Source organism: Corythoichthys intestinalis, chromosome 2 (assembly GCF_030265065.1).
Source record: "Corythoichthys intestinalis isolate RoL2023-P3 chromosome 2, ASM3026506v1, whole genome shotgun sequence".
NCBI classification, from domain to species: Eukaryota; Metazoa; Chordata; class Actinopteri; order Syngnathiformes; family Syngnathidae; genus Corythoichthys; species Corythoichthys intestinalis.
Window position 1 is genome coordinate 14099714 of NC_080396.1, and position 20082 is coordinate 14119795.

The following is a 20082-nucleotide window of genomic DNA, read 5'->3' on the forward strand; positions in this document are numbered from 1 at the left end:
TCATGTAACATTATCATACTAAACACTTATTCAGCATGTTGTTCTCTATTGTATTTTTATTTTAAATTGCCTTTCAAGATGACATATCTTTTCTATGTGTTGGATTTTATCGAGTAAATTTCCCCCAAAAATGCTACTTATACTCCGGTGCGACTTATGTTTTTTTCCCTCTTCATTGCGCATTTTTGGGCTGGTGCAACTTGTAGTCCGAAAAATACGGTAATTTGAGAATGGATGGATGAATTCCACTTACCGTATGAATTGGAATTATGAAAAAAAAAAAGATCATTTTACTTATACTATGCTTTGACTTCTTATACATTTTCATAATAGTGATTACTTACAGCTTTATAATTTCCTGCTGTGGGATCTTTGACATAGTGGGCAGTCTGTGCACTGTTCTGCACCTCACTGCTCCCTTTCCGAAGATGCTCCCGATCCTTCTTTGATCCAACACAGCCCATGGTGCTGTCCTGGTGAAGAAGGAGAGCAGAAGAGATATGCCATTAAAACCTATAGAAGTGGTTATGACTCATCAAAATATTTATTGTCTCCTGATATAATCTGTTTACAAGCACAATGTGAAACAGGTCATAGTAGCACATAATGGTAGCACACCTGGTATGAGTCATTTTCAATATAGCATTAACTAGCTAAATGTGTGTGGCTATAGATTATCTTTCAAAGAAAGTTCATCTGTCATCACCATTCATGACTTTCTGCTGTGCAAGGCCGGCCCAGCCTATACACAGACTAAGCAGCTGCTTAGGGCCCCTGACCACTAGGGGGCCCCCAATCTGGCAACCACAGTTTATACGTTGTTAATAGAGCATCGTGAATAATGTGGCGCGCATTGCCGTTTATCCATGCAAACATCCATTATCTTGTCATTACATGTCATTTGGGGTGAGAAGTTTGAAGTATGCTGTGCAACAAAATATGATTAATATACAAAATATGGACGTATGGTTTGGATTGCATGTATGGGTTTCACAGTACACTGTGACGAAATGGTCGGCCAAAAATATGGGCCCCTTGGCATTATTTTGCTTAGGGCCCTCAAATGGCCTGGGCCGGCCCTGCTGCTGTGTAATGGGATATCACTACCGTCCGTTGTAAAATGGGGTACATGGCACCCCTGGAACCCAAAGGGGTGCTCTGCAAAATCATGAAGTCTTTTCTTCACAAATTTCAACAACATTTAGAACTTGCATGTCAAGCAGCATGGATCAATCTAACATCAGTGTTTTGTAGCACAATACGAGAAACATTGTATCCAAAGTAGTTTTTGGTGGTTTATCCCTTCACACTTGTAAATTATGTTTTTATTTCATTTAATATCCTGTTTCTGATGTTTGCAGGCTGTTCCATACTTAAAAAGTGCCTGTGACACGAAAAAAAAACAGCTGTATTTTATACTCCTGAATGAAATGGACCGCTTGGATGTGTGTGGAAGTGATCGCTATATTTATTTAGTTTTTTTGAATCCCACAACATGAAAATGAATGACTTCCGGCAACAGTCTCGAGTTGAGAAATAGGGCACTGTGACGTGTACGGAGAAAGGAGTCCTCTTCACTTTCGAGCCGTACTGTTGTACGAGAAGGACTAAGGATTCAGCGGATTTTGCGGATTAATACGTTTATATTTCGCATCACGTCAGCCAAACGGCTGCAGAAAAATCTCGCTGTATGAGGGAGAGGCGTGTGCGCCTTTTTGGGTTTTCAAAAGGTTCCCATTCACCGGTGGATATTGGCCAAAACAAGCCCTACTACTATGGGACCATGGGACCTACGAGGAAGTGAGTAAACATTGTGTTTTGTATTATGTCAAATACTGGGATCATTTTAAGATGTAGGTGGCTTGCATTTTGTGGCTGACGTTGCTCCTTGTCCCCTCGGCCGACGAGCGGCGGCTTGTCGCACATCCCCCCGCCGGGAGAGCACTATACTCGGCTTATTCCCATGTTCATGTGCCCGGAGTTATGTCAAATTTTCCAATCGATCAGAAATTGCAACTTTGAGTTTACATACAGCAATTACAAAGTAAACACTACAAATTTTCTTTAAATAAAGGACTACTTACGTTTGATCATGGATGGGCATGTAAAAAGCTCTCCTCATACACATTAGCTGCACATGTTAGCTGCACAACAACTGCAGCCGCCCTCCTCCACTGAGTCTCTTGATGTTTACGACTTCGCGTGTAGTAAAGCATTATTTTGCCATATTCGTGTTGACCATTTGGCAGCTACAAGCTCCTCTGACGTCGGCCGGTTTTTTCAGCGGTCATTGTCCAGCTGCTTCCCCGGCGAGCTCTCCTGTCCGTAGTAGTAGGGGAACGAGCAGTAAATGGCTCTCCGCCGGCCGTTTTGCCGATCGGCAACCACAATCGACAACCCAGTCGTCATGTGAAGTAATCCGGGCTAGTTATGTGTGATTTTCCGCTTCGAAGACTTTGAAACATCACTCGGTTCGGGTTAGCATGTCGGCTAGCTTTCACGCCTCTTGGTTTGTTTACATTTTCCGAAGCCGGGGAAGGGAAATGACATAAACCCGATTTAGGTGGCATAAAATATCGTTCGGGAGGTGCGACAGTAAAGGTGAAGTCGACAGTTTTGACCATTATGGAGTAATTTTGCCATGTCGTCTTGAATATATGCGTTTTTATTATTTCATATTCCATTTAGCACAAGACTGTTATTTGTCATGACCATGCCATTTATTTAGCTATGGCAGAAAAAAAATACTTGGATGAAAAGAATATCCTGTAAAAATATTGGAGTAGAGAGACCGAAACAATGACATTTTGCGGCTTTCTTCGTCACGTTTTCCTCATTCTGAATAATTACCCCTCAATGGGCTGCATACTAAATCAGATAAAATCGTGACTCCGCTGATGTCGTCCACCTGTTGGGGACGCTAGAGCCCTATAATGGTAGGCGTGGCTAACAGGTAGATTAAAAGACTAATTTCTCGTCATCTGCGCTTTGCTAAATTTTTGTATATAGTCGAATCGTGTCAAAATATGATTCTAATTCACATAATGATCCTATGTAAGATTTTTTTTCTCCTGTCGTACGCACTTTAGAGCACTAAGTAAAATCATAACAGTTTGGTAAAAATCAAGGTATTCATTCTCTGTGTTGTTAGAAATTTATGACATTCATTCATTCATTTTACATGTCCCTTTTCCTCACGAGGGTCGCGGAGGTGCTGGAGCCTATCCCAGGTAACTCCAGGCAGTAGACTGGGTACACACTGAATTGGTTGCCAGCCAATCGCAGGGCACAATGAGATGTACAACCATTCACGTACACACTCATACCGACGGACAATTTAGAGTGTTCAATCAGCCTACCACGCATGTTTTTGGGATGTGGGAGGAAACCAGAGTCCCTGGAGAAAACCCACGGAGGCACGGGGAGAATATGCAAACTCCACACAGGAAGGCCAAAGCCCGGGATTGAACCCTTAATCTTAGAACTGTGAGTAAGTTTATGACATTTTCACTCAAAATTATCTTGCAAACCCGATAAAAGGACATGAAATACTATGAAAGTTTTTTTTTTTTTTTTTTTAATGAAAAAAAAAGATGAAAAGGGAGCTTTACGCTTGCTATTGAAAGCATGCAAGTGACTGGTTTAATATTTTTTTCAATGCTGTACCTTTATGATATACCGTATTGGCCTGAATATAAGACAGTGTTTTATGCATTGAAATTAGACTAAAAAAGTGGGGGTCGTCATATTTGCGGTCTAGACGTTATACCCATTCACAATGCTAGATTGCGCCAGATATCATTGAAGCGATGTTCTGTAATGACAAATCTCAGCTACTATCAAGTATAACCAGTTTGCATTATTTTATGTCAATGATTTTTCTTATTCAGATTTGTTTCAAGACTACAGTTACAGTTAGACTTCACTTTGATAGTTAATGCAGTTATTGCAATTTTGTTGTTTTATCACAATAGATTGGTTTATTTACATTTCAAAAACCAGAAGCCATTCATGTACGAATGTGATTGCACTTTACTTTACATATCTAAATGTTCAGATATTAAGATTTGAATGAGGCAAAATAACATCCTTTTTCTCTCAAATATATTGTTATAATCATTTGTTTCAGATGTACTGTAATTATTTTCTGTATAAAAATTAATTTGGTGTTCAAAAAGTCTTTTAATCAGGGCCGTCTTATATTCGGGCCAATACGGTAATCTATTGTTTTCATGTACAACCCCTGGCCAAAATTATGGAATCATCAGTCCCACTCAGTTGTTTTATTTCGAAGAAAAATAGCAAGTCTCTGAGGCGTGGACGTAATTAGTGACAAACAATGCCCTTCATCAATCTGGCTCCAACTTTCGCTGATTGCAATCGCCAAACCAGCTTTGCCTGTTGGAGCCTTGTCATGAACCATTTTTTTCAAATCCTACTGCACATTTTGAATTGGATTAAGATCAAAACTATTCACAGGTCATGGCATTGACCTTACATGTGTGCTATCCCAGATGCATTAGCATCTTGAAGAATGATTTCATCAACCCCCAAACATCGTTTCAGCTGTTGAGATAAGAGATGTACCCAAAATGTCATCATAAACTCATGAATTTATTGAAGATTCAACAACAGCCATTTGCCCAGTGCCTTTCCTGGACATGCAGCCACACATCACCAATGACTGTGGGAATTGGCATGTCTTCTTTAGGAAATTGTGTTCATAAATTTCACTGAAATGGCACCAAGCAAAAGTTGCAGTATCATCACCTTGTTCATTGCAGATTCGAGATTGGTCACTGAATAATTATGACTTTCCTCTATCCCTCTGCAGTCCACAATAGCTTTTCCTTATAGCATTATAACCTTTTTATTTTCATTTTTCAGGTCCATGATAGCTTTCCCTTGGCTTTTCTCAATGTAAATCACATTTCCTTTAGATGGATTCTATCAGTTCAATCACATATGTTAACTCGTTTCCCCCTATTTGCTCTTCAGTTTTTCGTTGTTCAGTGTGTTTTCAAGACAAATTGCTTTAGGTTTTGTGTCTTAACACTTTGATATCTGTCCAATATGCTTGCCTATGAAATTCTTTACATATGGTTGTACTTGGTCAAGAACAACCAACATATATTTGAACACTGCATGAGTCACTTTCTTTAAGGATTCTGAGAACCCTTTTCTTTGTTTTAAAGGACATCTCTATTGTTCAGGTCAGTTAACTTGGTGCAATAGCTCACATCTTTTAACTAGAGTATAGTGAGTCTAACCAAATCTGATGCAGGTATTTTGGGAATTAAAATTGTCTGATTCAATATCTAGATTTCTTTTAGGGATTTCTCAAGCCAGAAAGATGCCAATAAAGATGACTTTATTTTTCATGTTTTTTCTTACACAATAAAACAACTATGTGAACATCCACCGGAACTATGGATTCCATTTTTGCAAGTGGTTGTATTCTGTATTTCCCCCCAGCTAGAATATTGCATATGTCAAATGCATAAAATTTGGATTTTCCGCCTTTTTTTACATCCCACCTCAGAATCACAATTAACAACTTGCCTGATAAAATTTGCCTGGTTTGAGAAAGCCATAAAATTAATTTAATTTGTATTATTTCATACACTAAAAAAAAAAAAAAAAGTGTTTAGGAACATGTTATTAACATACAGTAGCATGAGTATTAATTTTGGGGCACTGAAGAATGTGATTTATGTGCAGTGAAAATGAATTAATCAGTAAAACATTCTTAAAAAGCAAATTTGTGTGAGTTCCAGAATCAAGTTCTCCGCTTTCACTTGTTCTTCCTTTTTTTACCTTCTTAAATTTCTACTTCAGGGTTTTCCCATTCCGTCAGCTGGAAATTTTTGTACACTTGTTACACTTGTTTCATTTCCAACTCAGTGGGGGTGTAAAATGTGCGTGTGAATTGTTGTCTGTCTCCATAGGTGACCTGTGATTGACTGGTGACTAGGGGTCTGACAAAATATCGACACGTTGATATATTGTGATACTTTGTATCCCAAAAGGTTATCGATATGCTCCTGCCAAGAATCGATACATCATTCTTAAAAAAAAATAATAATAAATTAAAAAAAAAAGGAACCAACAAAATGAACAAATAGCTTGCCTGGCACGGCCAGATTGTTCTCCCTGTATTTTTCAAACACTGTGAAAATAGTCTGGGACCCAGCCCATTAACGGCCTCTCGAGCAAGCACAAAATCAACCGTCTAATCAGATTTGTTTATTTCCGTGAGGTGTTCTTTTTTTTTTTCAACCTGTCCTGTTCAGCTGTTTGATACGGAGAATGGAAGTCTAAGTGCCCGAATAGTCTGAACCGTTTTAATGTTTTACATTGACAGTCTGACATACTCCCTTTGTGATCATTCAACATACCTCATTTATTATGACAAAACAGCAAACAGGAAGGGGTTCTGGGGGAACAGAAGAAAAGAAACACAAGAGAAGAAAGAGAAGAAACACAAACAACAACAAGAAATACATTGAACGCCTAACTACACTAACTACTAATATGTTGGTGCTATCGTCAGCTAAATGTATTTCCGGTTGACACCATGTGGGGGGCCTGTTGACCAGTGAAAGAGGGGGAAGAAGGTGGGGGAGTGATAAGCTAAGTGATAGAAAGGGGTAGAGTGGACACAAATCATCTCTGTGATTTAGAACCCAGTAATCGTGTGAATCCCTTATGAGTGTAAGCCCGTTGGCGACCGACCCTACGCCGCCCCATCGCCAATCCCGGCACCAGGACCCCCCACCTGTGCGCGCATGCGAGCCCCGCCGGGCAGGCAGCAGCCACGCAGACGAGCGGAGACGCCACGCGGGCGCCGACACAGGGCCGTGGCCCCCACCCAGCCAGCCCGAGGAGGGAAGGCGGGCCCGGCAGGAGAGGGCAGCGCAGCCCATCCGTCTTCCCGCAGCCCAGCAAAGGAGCCCTCGTCCCCCCCAGAATCCAGGGTGGTCCCCCGGGCCACCAGCGCGCCCATCTACCGGCCCTCGGGGATGGCAAGAGGGGACGCACCACCAACCCCACGCCCATCCCCAAACCCGTCCGCCCACCCTGGCCACGAGCCGCCGCCGCAGCCCCCCAGCCAACACGGTACGCCACGGGGCCCCCAGCGGCCCACCAAGCCCAGGGCAGGGTCCCCCGCCGTAGCAGGCAACATCCAGCCGATACACATGCGTGAGGTGTTCGTAACGAGTAACATCACTCTTCCGCCTTGGAAGTCGTCTCCACAACAACACAGATGGCGAACAGGAGAGCCGAGAATATGTTCCAATCCATGGTAAAATCAGTTTTAAATTGCCAAAAACACATCGACACAAGTCATTGACAACAGTCTGTCTTGCGCTAGCCATATTGAATAAATTCCACTCTCCTCGTATGTCTACTTCCACGCGCAAGTCCCTCGTCGCTTTACTAACGTCACGGCCGCCCGTCGCTGATTGGTCCACTCCGCTGTCTGTTTGCTGTGGCTTGCTCCGCCCTGGAAATTTTATTTGCTGAATGGTGGCCAGACTCAATAGCTGGAACAGCGGTGAGTCTGGTGTACCAGGCTAACAAATTGCTCCCAGAATCTTCGACTACAATAGTTTCTCTGTTAACTCAGTGGCTGCCATTGACGGCACTAGACACCCAATCCATTTAGACTGGGTGGGGTTTTCGAAACCAGAGCATTTGCAGCCAGTCTTTCCTATTTTCAGGGCATTTACAGGTTACTTTCTCTTCATTTTAGGGCATTTACAGGTCACTATCTGTTGAGTTTAAGTAACTGCCTATTCACTTGGGGAGATTCTTGGGTCAATTCCTGTTCTGTAACCCAAAAGCAACAGGAAGTGACCCATAAATGCCCCAAAATCAACAGAAAGTGACCCAGAAATGCCCTAAAATCAACAGGAGGTAACTGAAAATTAACAGAAAATGACCTGAAATGCTCCAGAAATTAAATTCATTGGTTGTCATTGACCGCCCTAGATGTCCAGTCCTTTTGAAGTGGGAGGTTGGCATCAAACGAACATTTATTTATTCGCTGCCACCCTCCCAGTTCAAATGAATCGGACCCTCCCAAATGATGTTGAGTGTACAAAAATATATTTGTTTCACTGAAAAAAGATTTATCATTTATTGAAGATATAAAGGTCAAATTTTGGCAAGACAAACGTTTTGTCGCCGATAGAAAGTAGTGTGAAAATTGAACAAAAAATGTACTTCAAATACAAAAATATGTTACATAACATTAAGTAGTGGTGCTATGAGGTCCAAATTTGATATTTTGTGTGACTTCCATGGGCTTGAAGGACTGCATCCATGCAGTTCGGCAAAGATTCATACAATTTATTGATGAAGTCATCAGGAACACCAAAGAAAGCAGTCTTGCATGCCTCCTAGAGTTCATCAACATTCTTGGGTTTCGTCTTCCATGCTTCCTCTTTCATCCTACCACAGACATGCTCAATGATGTTCATGTCTGGTGACTGGGCTGGCCAGTCCTGGAGGATCTTGATTGAAGTATGCGATGGAGCACCATCCTAATGCAGAATTTGTTAAAACTTTTTATGGTTAGGAATGTAAGAGGAATTCGCTTATGTTATGTAACATATTTTTGTATTTGAAGTACATTTTTTGTTCAATTTTCACACTACTTTCTATCGGCGACAAAACTTTTGTCAAAATTTGACCTTTATGTCTTCATTAAATGATAATTCTTTTTTCAGTGAAACAAATATATTTTTGTACATTCAACATAATTTGGGAGGGTCTTAGCTTTCATATGACCCATTTCTGAAACCAATTGAATAGTTAAAAGTCAGGTTATTAGCAATTATTTCTACAAAATGGATAGGCGACAAGACTTTTGTCAGCGATTGCAGTAAAATTTCGTAGAATGATTTCCTGGCCCATGCATCGATAATCATTATATCGCCATATTTTGAGATCATCGTTATCGTGAACCTTGTATCGCAAATCATATCGTATCGTGAGGTACCTGGAGGTTCCCACCCAACTGGCGACCGATCTAGAGTGTAAATAAGAAAATAATCCATCCATCCATCTTCTGCTTCAAGTTATTCAAAATTGAAAAACTGATTACTTAAGATGCTTAAGCTTACATTGGTAAATACTAGTGCTGCAAAGATTAATCGATTAACTCGAGTATTCGATTAGAAAAAAAGATTCAAATTAAATTTTGCTGCTTTGAGTATTTGTTTAATTAAAGTGGCGTAATGGTTTGTTTTGGAAAGTGTTTGCATTTAGTTTCATTGATTTGAGTGGATACACTGCCCTCGTCTGCCTCATCTTACATGGCCAAATCCAGCTGCTCCCTGTTAAGACCAAGATAAGCTAGGCTTTTGTTTGAGCTAATGTTTTTAGCGCATTTGTAATTTAATTTAAAGGTATATTTAGCCAATTTTTGTGGAAATATGTGTCTGAACCATTTTTTAAGAGCATTTGAACAAAAATTAATAAAAATTATATTATTTTATTTATTATTGCATTATTTTATAGCATTTAAGCTAGTGGACTTTTGCAATGCAAGTTAGCCAATTGTTCTTTTGTTGTACATATGTAGATCCTTATTATTATTATTTTTTTTCCCGTTTGAGGCCCATCTCAGGTATTTTCATTTTTTAATGTTTATCCGATTACTCAATTATTCGAACTAACTAGTTCATCGATTAATCGACACTAAAATAATCGATAGCTGCAGCCCTAGTGTGTTATCAAGCGAAATGAAATTTTTAGGTAAGAAATAAGATTCTTTAAAATAAAATCTAGAGGTTTTTGAGTGAAAACAGTAATAAAGTTTTTTTTTTTTTTGTCATGTCTGAGAGGCAATTGTTGGCTGTTTTCAACAATGTACATCGAAAATAAAGACATTGATTGACTGAAAATGGTTCAATATTAGATGAAATGTCTTTTCTCGTGTATATTGATAATTGCTCCTTACCTAAAAAAAAATGTTTTATCCGATTACTCGAATAATCGATAGAATTTTCAGTCGAATACTCGATAACTAAAATATTCGATAGCTGCAGCCCTAGTACATATACCATAAAAAACATCCTGATAGTGACTGCTTATTTGTTATGACCTATCATATTATGTTTGTCTTTGTTTATTCTGCATTTGTAAACGATAGTATTATGAATCACTGACAGGTTGAAGGACAGTTTTCTCCCTACCCCACACCCAACGTTAATTTATAACTTTTACTTTCTGTAAGACAGTATGTAACAGTGGCCGCTTCTTGTTGAAAACTAGAAAAAGCATGAAAAACCTTGGGCATGGCCAGAGTTGTACTGCAGTACAGTACATCCAGGAGCAGCTAATAAATGCAGATCAGCTGATTTGAAGCTCAGAACTCTTCTGTAAAGTGCACATGAAGCCAGTGGAGGTCGGTCGGAATAAGAGTTAAGTTTTCCAGCATGGATAACTGTTTTCATACAGCATAAGTGAAAATTCACTGAATTTGTTAACATTTTGTGTAAACGTGAATTGAAAAGTGCATTTTGACTTTGTGTAGACTACAGGGAGCGGCGCATTGCCCTATGTCTGAAAAGACACATGATGTTTAAATGGCGGTTTACACTACACACGTTAAATTTTGTTGTACGTACAATATGTCTGAAAGTGGCTGTAGACACACTTTTACAGGGACAGTAATTGTTAAGTGATGATGTGGGCCCAAACTAAGTCTGAGTCCTGTGTCATAAATTGATTCATTTCAAGCCACAAAACCTGTGACTGAATGAATCACATATCTACTGTCCATGCTTCACTGTCTTTCGAATGTACTTCATGGAACTCTTAAACAAGGTTTTCATAACTTATTAGTCATCATTAGTTACCTTTCTATGTTTCAATGTCATTGTGACCTGTAACATGTGAGATCTACATTTTAATTTACTGATTCACAAAACAGTATTGAATAGTAGGGGTGTAAGGGTACACAAAAATCTCGGTTTGGTACGTACCTCGGTTTTGAGGTCACGGTTCGGTTCATTTTCGGTACAGTAAGAAAACAAAATGCAAAATATAAATGTGCTAGTTGTTTATTACACACCTTTGTGCTTTCAACAATAGGAACATTAGCCTATACAAAGCTAGAATTCTGCTCAAAAAGTAGCGGGTATTTAAAGATAATCCAACAACAATTTGCCTTTCAGACCCCGTGTATTGGTCAGCTTTCTTTCTAAAAGAAAGAAGAAAAAAGAAGTCCTGTGCTAAAGAGAAAAGCAATCCCAATGACAAAGATTTTAACATGTATTTTACAAATGAAATGCCTCAATGAATCATTTTTTTTCTTATGAACGGTTTTCAAAATCTTTGTTGGTGGATTTTCTCAAGTTAAAGCACCACACAGAAATTAATAAATTTAATTGTGTAAGCAGGATCTGTGTATTATTCTTATTATTTAATTGCAGGTGTTTTAGCTCATTTCATTTTATTTTATTTAAATGGGCTATTATTTATCATGTGTTTATATTTTACAAATGTGATGTAGTATTCATTTATATTGTATATTTTATGTTGTATAACTTTAGTTCCTATGTGAATATTAGTTCATACTTGTTTTGTTGTGGTAGGAGGGTTTTGTATTGAACACGGGGCCGCGTCGGTTATTATTATAGCAGAGAAGACAGCAGTAAATCAACAAAGACAAGTCAACTGTGCCCCGATCTACCACTCAAGAGATCTGATGGACTCAAAAAGTGGGTTACGATTGCATATTAGTTTGAAAATCAACCGGATCCACCGTATTTTTACACGAGTGACTTCCGGTCTGCTCGATCCTAGCTACCGGTAGTAGTATTGACACAGGAGGGTCGCGTCTCCCGTCAAATAATAAACTGCCGTTCTTTTCCCATGCGTCGTGTTGAGCCGCTTCTGGGACGCGTCTAACATGCGGCCGCACTGCGACTGGTGCACATTGGCTGATTGACTTTAACGCCCGTGTTTCACTGCGTTCTCGGGGCGGCCCCGTTGTCGCACCGTTGACGTTTCTGGGTTATACTGTCCTACCGTGTTGGCCCTCATTATAGTAGAGAAGACGGAGTAAATATAACCTACACAAAGAAACTGTAACCCGATCGACTAACAGCCTCGAAAAGTAAGGGTTACATTACGTCAGAAACTCCTTCGGTACGCCTCCGTTCCGAACCGAGCACCACGTAGCAAAACGGTTCAATACAAATACATGTACCGTAACACCCTTTTTGAATAGGTTATGGAACCTAACCCTTCCTTGAATTTTACAGGTGAAATCTTGAGACAATAACGTGTGATGTGTGGCTGTTTTAAAGAGTTTTCACAATACAGAGGATTTCTCCTAATTCAAATAAAAATACATGTAAGTCTCGTTTTCAACATTATCCCTCAAGGATTTAAAGCAGGTCTGAGAGGGATAAGGGCATTTATGTAAAACTGACTTCCTATTGCATAACATTATTATTCATCAGTGACTACTCGTGAAATATGATCAAACGCTTAAACTCCAGTTGAGTTCTATTTTGGTCTTAACTAAGGATGTCCCGATTGCATATTTTTGCTCCTGAGTCCAAGTCACTTGATTTTGAGAATCTGCTGTTCCAAAGTCTCGATCCGAAAAAAACAAACAAAAAAACAACAACTTTGTTTTATTTGACCAAAAGTTCCAAACACGTTACAGTACTGTACTTCCTCTTATTCCAGGACTGTTTATATACACTACATATATATATATATATATATATATTATATAAATAATTTGGTTTCTTTTGGAAATGCCATTGTATTTTTGGATTATTTTGTTACTTTTTAGCCCGTAAAAAATTATTATATATATAATTAAAAACCCAATCTTTTTCACCCAATTGCGATCCTCTGAAAAATGGCCCGATCGGCCCGATTTCCGATCAGATCGGGGACATGCCAAGTCTTAACTCATTGGCGGTCATTGGCAATTCTAGATGTCCAATTCAATTTGATGTTGTGACTGTCAATAACAGACAATGAGTTCATGAACTATAAAATGTTATATACTTGCGACTTTCACAACCAACTGTTTACCCTTTGATACACGAAATTTGATTTTTATTTTAATCACTATTATTATTATTATTTTTATTACTTTCAAATTGTTCAGGGGTCATAAATTTGCAGCCCGCTGGACATTTTGTAGTTAGTAGTTAGTTAAGTATTTGGTTAATACTCAAATAGTAGTTAATTAATGAAAGCCATGACAAATAAAAATGATGGATAATTCCAATGAACATTAATTAAAACAAAAAATAAACATGGAAAAATTAAAAACTATGAAAAATAAAAATTATGAATAATTCTAATTAAAATATCAATGATGAAAAAAACATATTAAAACAAATATTCATATAAGTGTGGCCCATGTATATTTTGCTGTGGGAATTGCATTTATATTTGTGCTGCTTTATAACTCTCTTGAAATCTCACATAGCTTAATTTTTTTGATTCTATTGACAGCAATAGACGTCCAATCCATTTTACCAGGAGAGACTGGAAGTGTCTCTCCCAGTTGAAATGGATTGGACGTTTATTACCGTCAATACACGTTTTCAATATCAATTTCCTTCTTTTACCAACTACCACAACACACACTCTGTAACCTGGGCTGGTAGTGAATGAGTTAAGGTAATGACAACTTTAGTGACCACTGTCCCTGAAAGGATTACATTTGTAACGTCAATGTTTAAATAAAACGCCTCACAATTGTAATCATTAATTCCTCCACAGTTTTATCACTCATAACCAATAACCCATGAATGCTTGTAATTTAATATTTGAACACATTTTGGCTTCCACTGCATTTTAAATTGACTCAAAAATGACGTCACAATTGTTTGAACAATGACTCACCGCCTTTTCAATCGATCACTCCGACGACGACTTTAACGAGATAGTAAATAGTTTTAGTCCCGTGTCCGTAAACAGTCCTCATTTCGTTCTGGAAGCTTCCATTATTTGCGAACGTGCTTGAAGATGCGGTAAGTAGCAGTGCAACTACGACTTGGACAAGGAAGTTGGGAGGGTGCTGTAAAGCTTGACCGAGCCGTCAAAAAGGGGAAGCAGCAATGTGAATCTTTCACTCGTTTACACCCTAGTCTACTTTCGTTGTGTATTAAAAGCACTGAGTGCACGTTTACCAATCCTTTTCAAAATGAACATGTTGACCTCGGTGGGTTTCAATTTTGTTGTCTGTGAAAGGTCATCGTCCGTTTTCTACAACTCGGGGGCAGATCCCGACCGCCGATTTATTTTGTGTGGCCCGCGACAGTCATGTGCATCGGGTTAAAAATTTTTCCCATTAAAAAAAAAAAAAAAAAAAAATCTTTTAGTCCCCCCTGTTTTCAACTAAATCAAAAAAGGGACATTGGTCACTACACTGGACATCTATTCAAAAGTTGACAGTTGACCAGGGGCGTCACTAAACCTAAGACAATACTGGGGCATAGCGGGGCACTGGCGAGCGAGCAATTTTTTAAAGCACTTATCGATCATGAAAAGTCAGAAATAGTGCTTTAAACTACATATAATCAAACCAAAAATATACATTTATTTTTTTAGCTGTCAGTCATAGACTTCATAATGTATTGACATGACACATTCCCCATTCACTGCTTAAAGCAGAAATGTGAAGTAATTTCATAACATGCCAAATAGGGTCACAATTAAAGTAATTAAACATTGTCCAACAAATAAAGCATGAAAAAATAATTTATATGTTGTATATTTGACAAAATAATCGCGTTTCCGAAGTTCGAGCCTGAAAGGGGATGAACCCGGAAGTGATACGTCACACCGGGAACAGTGATGGCAGCTCCATACATACGGCCGCCATACAAAGCCCTTCAAACAATGATTCAAGGAGCGATATAAGCGACAGATCGAGCGCAAGGGAGGAGATCCAAGTTTTTGAAGAGTTGGAGGAAGAAGAGGAGGTCGAAATTTTATGTTGGACCGAACATGTATTAGCCAGACGCTAATCAGGATGCAAACAATGTGCCTAGACTACCTGACATGGAATGGATACAAGACTAGAGGTGTGCAAAATTTCCGATTCTTAGATTATTCGCGATTTGGCCGTGGAAGATTCGAGAACGATTCACAAACATCCAAATTCCGATTATTGAAATATGCCAAGTAAAGCGGAAGTACAACACACTCAGCGCGCCGCGCGGTCTTCGGGGCGCAACGAGGAAGAACGCAGCGAGAGTAGCTAAAGATCATGCTTCTCATTACCTGGCCCCTCGGGTAATGCCAGTGCTCAACTCACGGCTCTAGCTCAACTCATGCTATGACATAAAAAAACACAACAACATACCTGACTGCTGCCGAAAAGCTGCTACAAAGTACGTCATCCACATAATGTAATGGTGGATATCATTTATATAGGACTAGATGCACCATTGATTCGGTAGCGTGAGCAGCACATCTACAAAAAGCTAACGGCCGCCATCTTAAAGCTGTACACTTCCCTGCAAGGCTGTTGTAGCGTACCTTCCAAGCAAACCTAATTAACTTTTTATCTAAAATACTCCTAAATCGGTAAAATATTGACTTGGATCTATCTTTAAAATAGTTTTAAAACTTTCACATGTCGAAAGTAGACAAAAGGGAAATTATGGAATAACGGGAGCAATTTTAACAACTTTAACAGTTGATTCACAACATTAAATTAATTGAATGTAGTTTAAAGCTGCTGTTACAGATTGGGGACTGGAGTTTTTTTATCTACTGTTATTTTTGTATATTTGTTTACTGCTATATGTTAACTTGATACTGAAATAGTAGTTTGGTTTAGCCTGAGAGGATTTTTGAACAATTTTGGAACTAATGTACAAAACATTTAATTAAAAAAAAAATAATTAAAAAATGTTGAATTCCTTGATACGAATTAACTGTGAATGCTGTTTTGTTTGTATTTTTCAGATTCACTGAAGAGGCACATAGGGATGGCCGCGTCACAATATGCATTTGCTGCTGTTGTGCGGAAGTGGCTACATTATGTCCCAGACCGCGTTGTAAGTTTGAATTCACTTTACTGAGAGTTAATAAAGTTTTCTATTGGTGTGATTCAATTAAAAATAATTTTGAAATCTAGCCAAGGTTTTATTTTATTATTCATTCACTATTAAATTATTATTATTATTATTATTTTTTTTTTTCGTTCATGTATGATATTTTCTTAGTCAGCCTAGCTGTTTCTTCTGTCTGTAAATAAAGCAGGACGTCTTAATACGGGCATATTTGAAAGCATTAATAGCATCATGGTTGAAAATAAAGGAAAACATAACATTGACTCAGTGTTGTTCCAATATTATTAATAATCGAAATGACGTTTAGGTTTTGTAAGGATTTCAACGTTGGAACAACATTAATTGAGGGTGTAAAAGTGATGACAGATCAACGTCGGGTGTCAACAACGTTGATTCAACGATATAAGATTGACAGCGGAATGTTGAGTCAACATCATTTCAACGTCTGTCTGCTATCTGGGTACCAACAGGAAGGATTATCTCAGGAGTGATTTGTTCGAGGATTGAAGGTAATTATTATATTTATCGTACCATGCATGCATTTTAAAACGCGAAAAAAATCAATGGGAGAAATTAGCCGCTACAGCATTGGCATTATACTTCGCAATATTTACGTAAAACAAATCGTCTCGTCACGTTTTTTTTTTGTTTTTTGCTTTTGACCAAGAATTGAGACTGTTTTACGTCCATATCTATAAAGAATTCAGGGATTTAAGCATTTACTCACAAGAATTTTCAAGGGTAAAAGCTCTTTGTTTACATATGGCGGCTGCTAATTTCCTTACTGACCAGCCTCATCGCAATATTTACGTGAAATAAATGCTACCTGCACGTTTTTTTTTTTTTTTTTTTTTTTTTTTTTTTTTTTTTTGCTTTTAACCAATAATCGAAACTGTTTTACGTCCACATCTTTAAAAAATTCGGGGATTTAAGCATTTATTGCCAAGAATTTTCAACGGAAAAAAGCTCTTTGTTTGCATACGGCAGACGCTAATTTCCTTACCGCCTAGCCTCATATTTCGCAATAGTTACGTAAAATAAATGCTACCTGCACTTTTTTTTTTTGCTTTTAACCAAGAATCGAGACTGTTTTACGTCCATATCTATAAAGAATTCAGGGATTTAAGCATTTATTCACAAGAATTTTCAACGGAAAAAGCTCTTTGTTTACATATGGTGGCCGCTAATTTCCTTCCTGACTAGCCTCATAGTTTACAATATTTACTTAAAATAAATGATACCTGCACGTTTTTTTTTTTGCTTAGTCATAACGGTGATTTAACAGTGGCTTACAATATGACATATCTGGCTGAATAATTAGCGAGAAGTTAAAGGTTATTTGTCATACTGGTGTTTAAAGTGGAGAATTCTGAAATATCTTAAATATGGGGCTCAGATATTTATCTGCTGTACTTCATGCCTCTGTCTGATTTATCTGTTACTTTATTTTAATTGAATAATCGTTCAAAACTAAAATTCTGTAAATCACCCACATGACTGTTTTACGTCCATAAAGAATTCAGGGATTTAAGCATTTATTCACAAGAATTTTCAACGGAAAAAGCTCTTTGTTTACATATGGCGGCCACTAATTTCCTCACTGACTAGCCTCATAGTTCGCAATATTTATGTAAAATAAATGCTACCTGCACGTTTTTTTGTTTTGCTTTTAACCAAGAATCGAGACTGTTTTACGTCCATAAAGAATTCAGGGATTTAAGCATTTATTCACAAGAATTTTCAACGGAAAAAAGCTCTTTGTTTACATACGGCGGATGCTAATTTCCTTACTGCCTAGCCTTATAGTTCGCAATAGTTACGTAAAATAAATGCTACCTGCACGTTTTTTTTTTTTTTTTGCTTAGTCATAATGTTGATTTAACAGTGGCTCACAATATGACATATCTGGCTGAATATTTAGAGAGAATTTAAAGGTTATTTGTCATACTGGTGTTTTAAGTGGAGAATTTTGAAATATCTTAAAACATGAGGCTCAGATATTTATTTGCTGTACTTCATGCCTCTGTCTGATTTATCTGTTACTTTATTTTCATTGAATAATCGTTCAAAACTAAAATTCTGTAAATCACCCTCATGCCTGAAGTAAAACGGTCAGATAGCCTTTTCTACAATTTCAAATTCATCCACGGGGGGAAAAAAAAAGATAAAAAAAAATACAAAAATCAAGTATGATTATGTCTGACAAATCTGAATGTTTTTGACAAGTGTGTAAGGTATGCCATAGGGATGTCCCAATCGCATATTTTTGCACCAGAGTCACCTGATTTTGAGAATCTGCTGATACTGAGTCCCGAGCCGATACTAGCTTTTTAATTTTTTTTTATGTTTTTGAACAAAAGTTCTAAACATGTTACTGTCCCACCATGCCGCCTTCATAATGTGAATTATTTTTAAACAAGTATAATGTAGAACACAGTCTTTATTAAATGCTTGATTGCATGAGTCCACTCAAATCCACACTTTGACGTTCACGCTGCAGCCTCTCCCTTACACTTATGCAAGTTAAACAATGATTGACACATCTGTGCCTTTGATCGTAGAGCTACCAATCTTCTCTGGCAAGATCAAAGCAACAAACCTGTCAATCATCATTAACTTTAACCCTTGAGAGTCGAAGGACGCGCCGGCGCGTCCTCAGCGCACGTCGTCTTTGAAGCGCCCTCACGTTTTAAATACGTCACCCACATGCCGTTGGTTGGTCTCGTTTTAAAGTGCGGAAGTTGCGGTTTACTCTCGTTATTATTTGAAGTCAATCGACCAATTAAAACGTGAGATATTGTCATTTAAGTTTTATAGTTTTATTATCCTCTCAAAAAAACATTAAAACGCTGCATGGATCATTTGTTTGTGTCTATATTTCCATCATTTCTTGTCCTTTTTCAAAACGGAAGCTCCATGAAAAAAACACAAATCAAACGAACCCTTTCGAAGTCACAGTGGAAGCACAAAATGCGTTTTTTAAATAAATATAACTGCCATGCGAGGTTCCACTGAACGAGAGGGAGGAGTGTTCTGAAGCAGCGAGGTGGCGAGCCGACGGCCGTTTGGATCGAGCAGCGACTTTGTGTGACTTTGAGAATGAACGGAAAACTAAATTTAGCGCAAGCAATTGTGCTATTTGATCAACTTGAGGAAGAGGATGGTCCAAATTCGTCATCATCGTCTTCTTCGGAAGAGTCCTCGAGTGAAGATAGTGACGTATTTGAACACGTGGGTGACGCCATCGACGAGCAGAGGTAAGCAAACTCACTTTTTTTTTTTTTTAGGCTGGAAAAAGTTTCTTTTGATATTGCATGACAAAGTTAATTTTGATGCAATATAAGTGTGTGTTTGTGTATATAATAATAAAATGTGCATATCAGATCAAAGTCGTACGTGAACTGTGTGTATCCAAGGCAGGAATTTATAATTGTGGTGATCTTCTTTCTATATGAAGATTAGGGATGTAGCACATATTCAGCTATGGTATTCTTTCTATTGTCATACATATAGATTTCCATTATTATTTATTGCTGTATATATTTTTATTTTATACTTTATTATTTTCATAAATACTGACTTTTTTTTTTCATGTACATTTATAGTGACAATGAAAGTAAAGTGAAATGAAAATGGAAGGGTGGAAAGAGGACCAACACCCCATGGAAGTGTGGGCTGTGTGATGTCGCCCTGTTTCGAATTCCAGGACGAAACTGCTTTTCGGAGTGGCATGCCTGAAAAAAATTTAACTTGTTTATTGTAAATATTTTTGAAAATACTTTTTTTCCCCCAATGTTATATATATATATAAATTTTTTCCCACAATCAGTCTTCTCAATTTGTGTATATAAATGTGTGTTCAAGAAGCTTGATTGTGTGTACATAGTTTTCATCAGGTGATGGGCCGCAATACTTAAACTCATAAAGAGATGGCCTTTAAACACTTTTTGTGGTAGATGGTATATATTTTTTCACTGTTCGGTCTGCTGTATATAACCTGTTTTGACTA

General features: G+C 38.0%; 1 protein-coding gene and 1 long non-coding RNA gene across 2 annotated transcripts in view; one reads left to right on the forward strand and one right to left on the reverse strand.

The window, feature by feature from the left end:
- hck (HCK proto-oncogene, Src family tyrosine kinase) overlaps window positions 1–14189 on the reverse strand; it is a 42364-nt gene extending 28175 nt beyond the window's left edge. The window contains exons 1-2 of the mRNA XM_057857565.1: window positions 13894–14189; window positions 345–473 (exon numbers count right to left, since the gene is read on the reverse strand). Coding sequence (XP_057713548.1) covers window positions 345–464 — 120 coding nt within the window. The 5' untranslated portion in view covers window positions 465–473; window positions 13894–14189. The remainder of the gene's footprint in view (window positions 1–344; window positions 474–13893) is intronic.
- On the forward strand, window positions 13914–16569 carry LOC130929931 (uncharacterized). Its single transcript, XR_009066972.1, has 3 exons — window positions 13914–14021; window positions 15967–16058; window positions 16381–16569. It is a non-coding gene; the product is annotated as an uncharacterized LOC130929931 (long non-coding RNA).
- Window positions 16570–20082: the final 3513 nt, after the last annotated feature.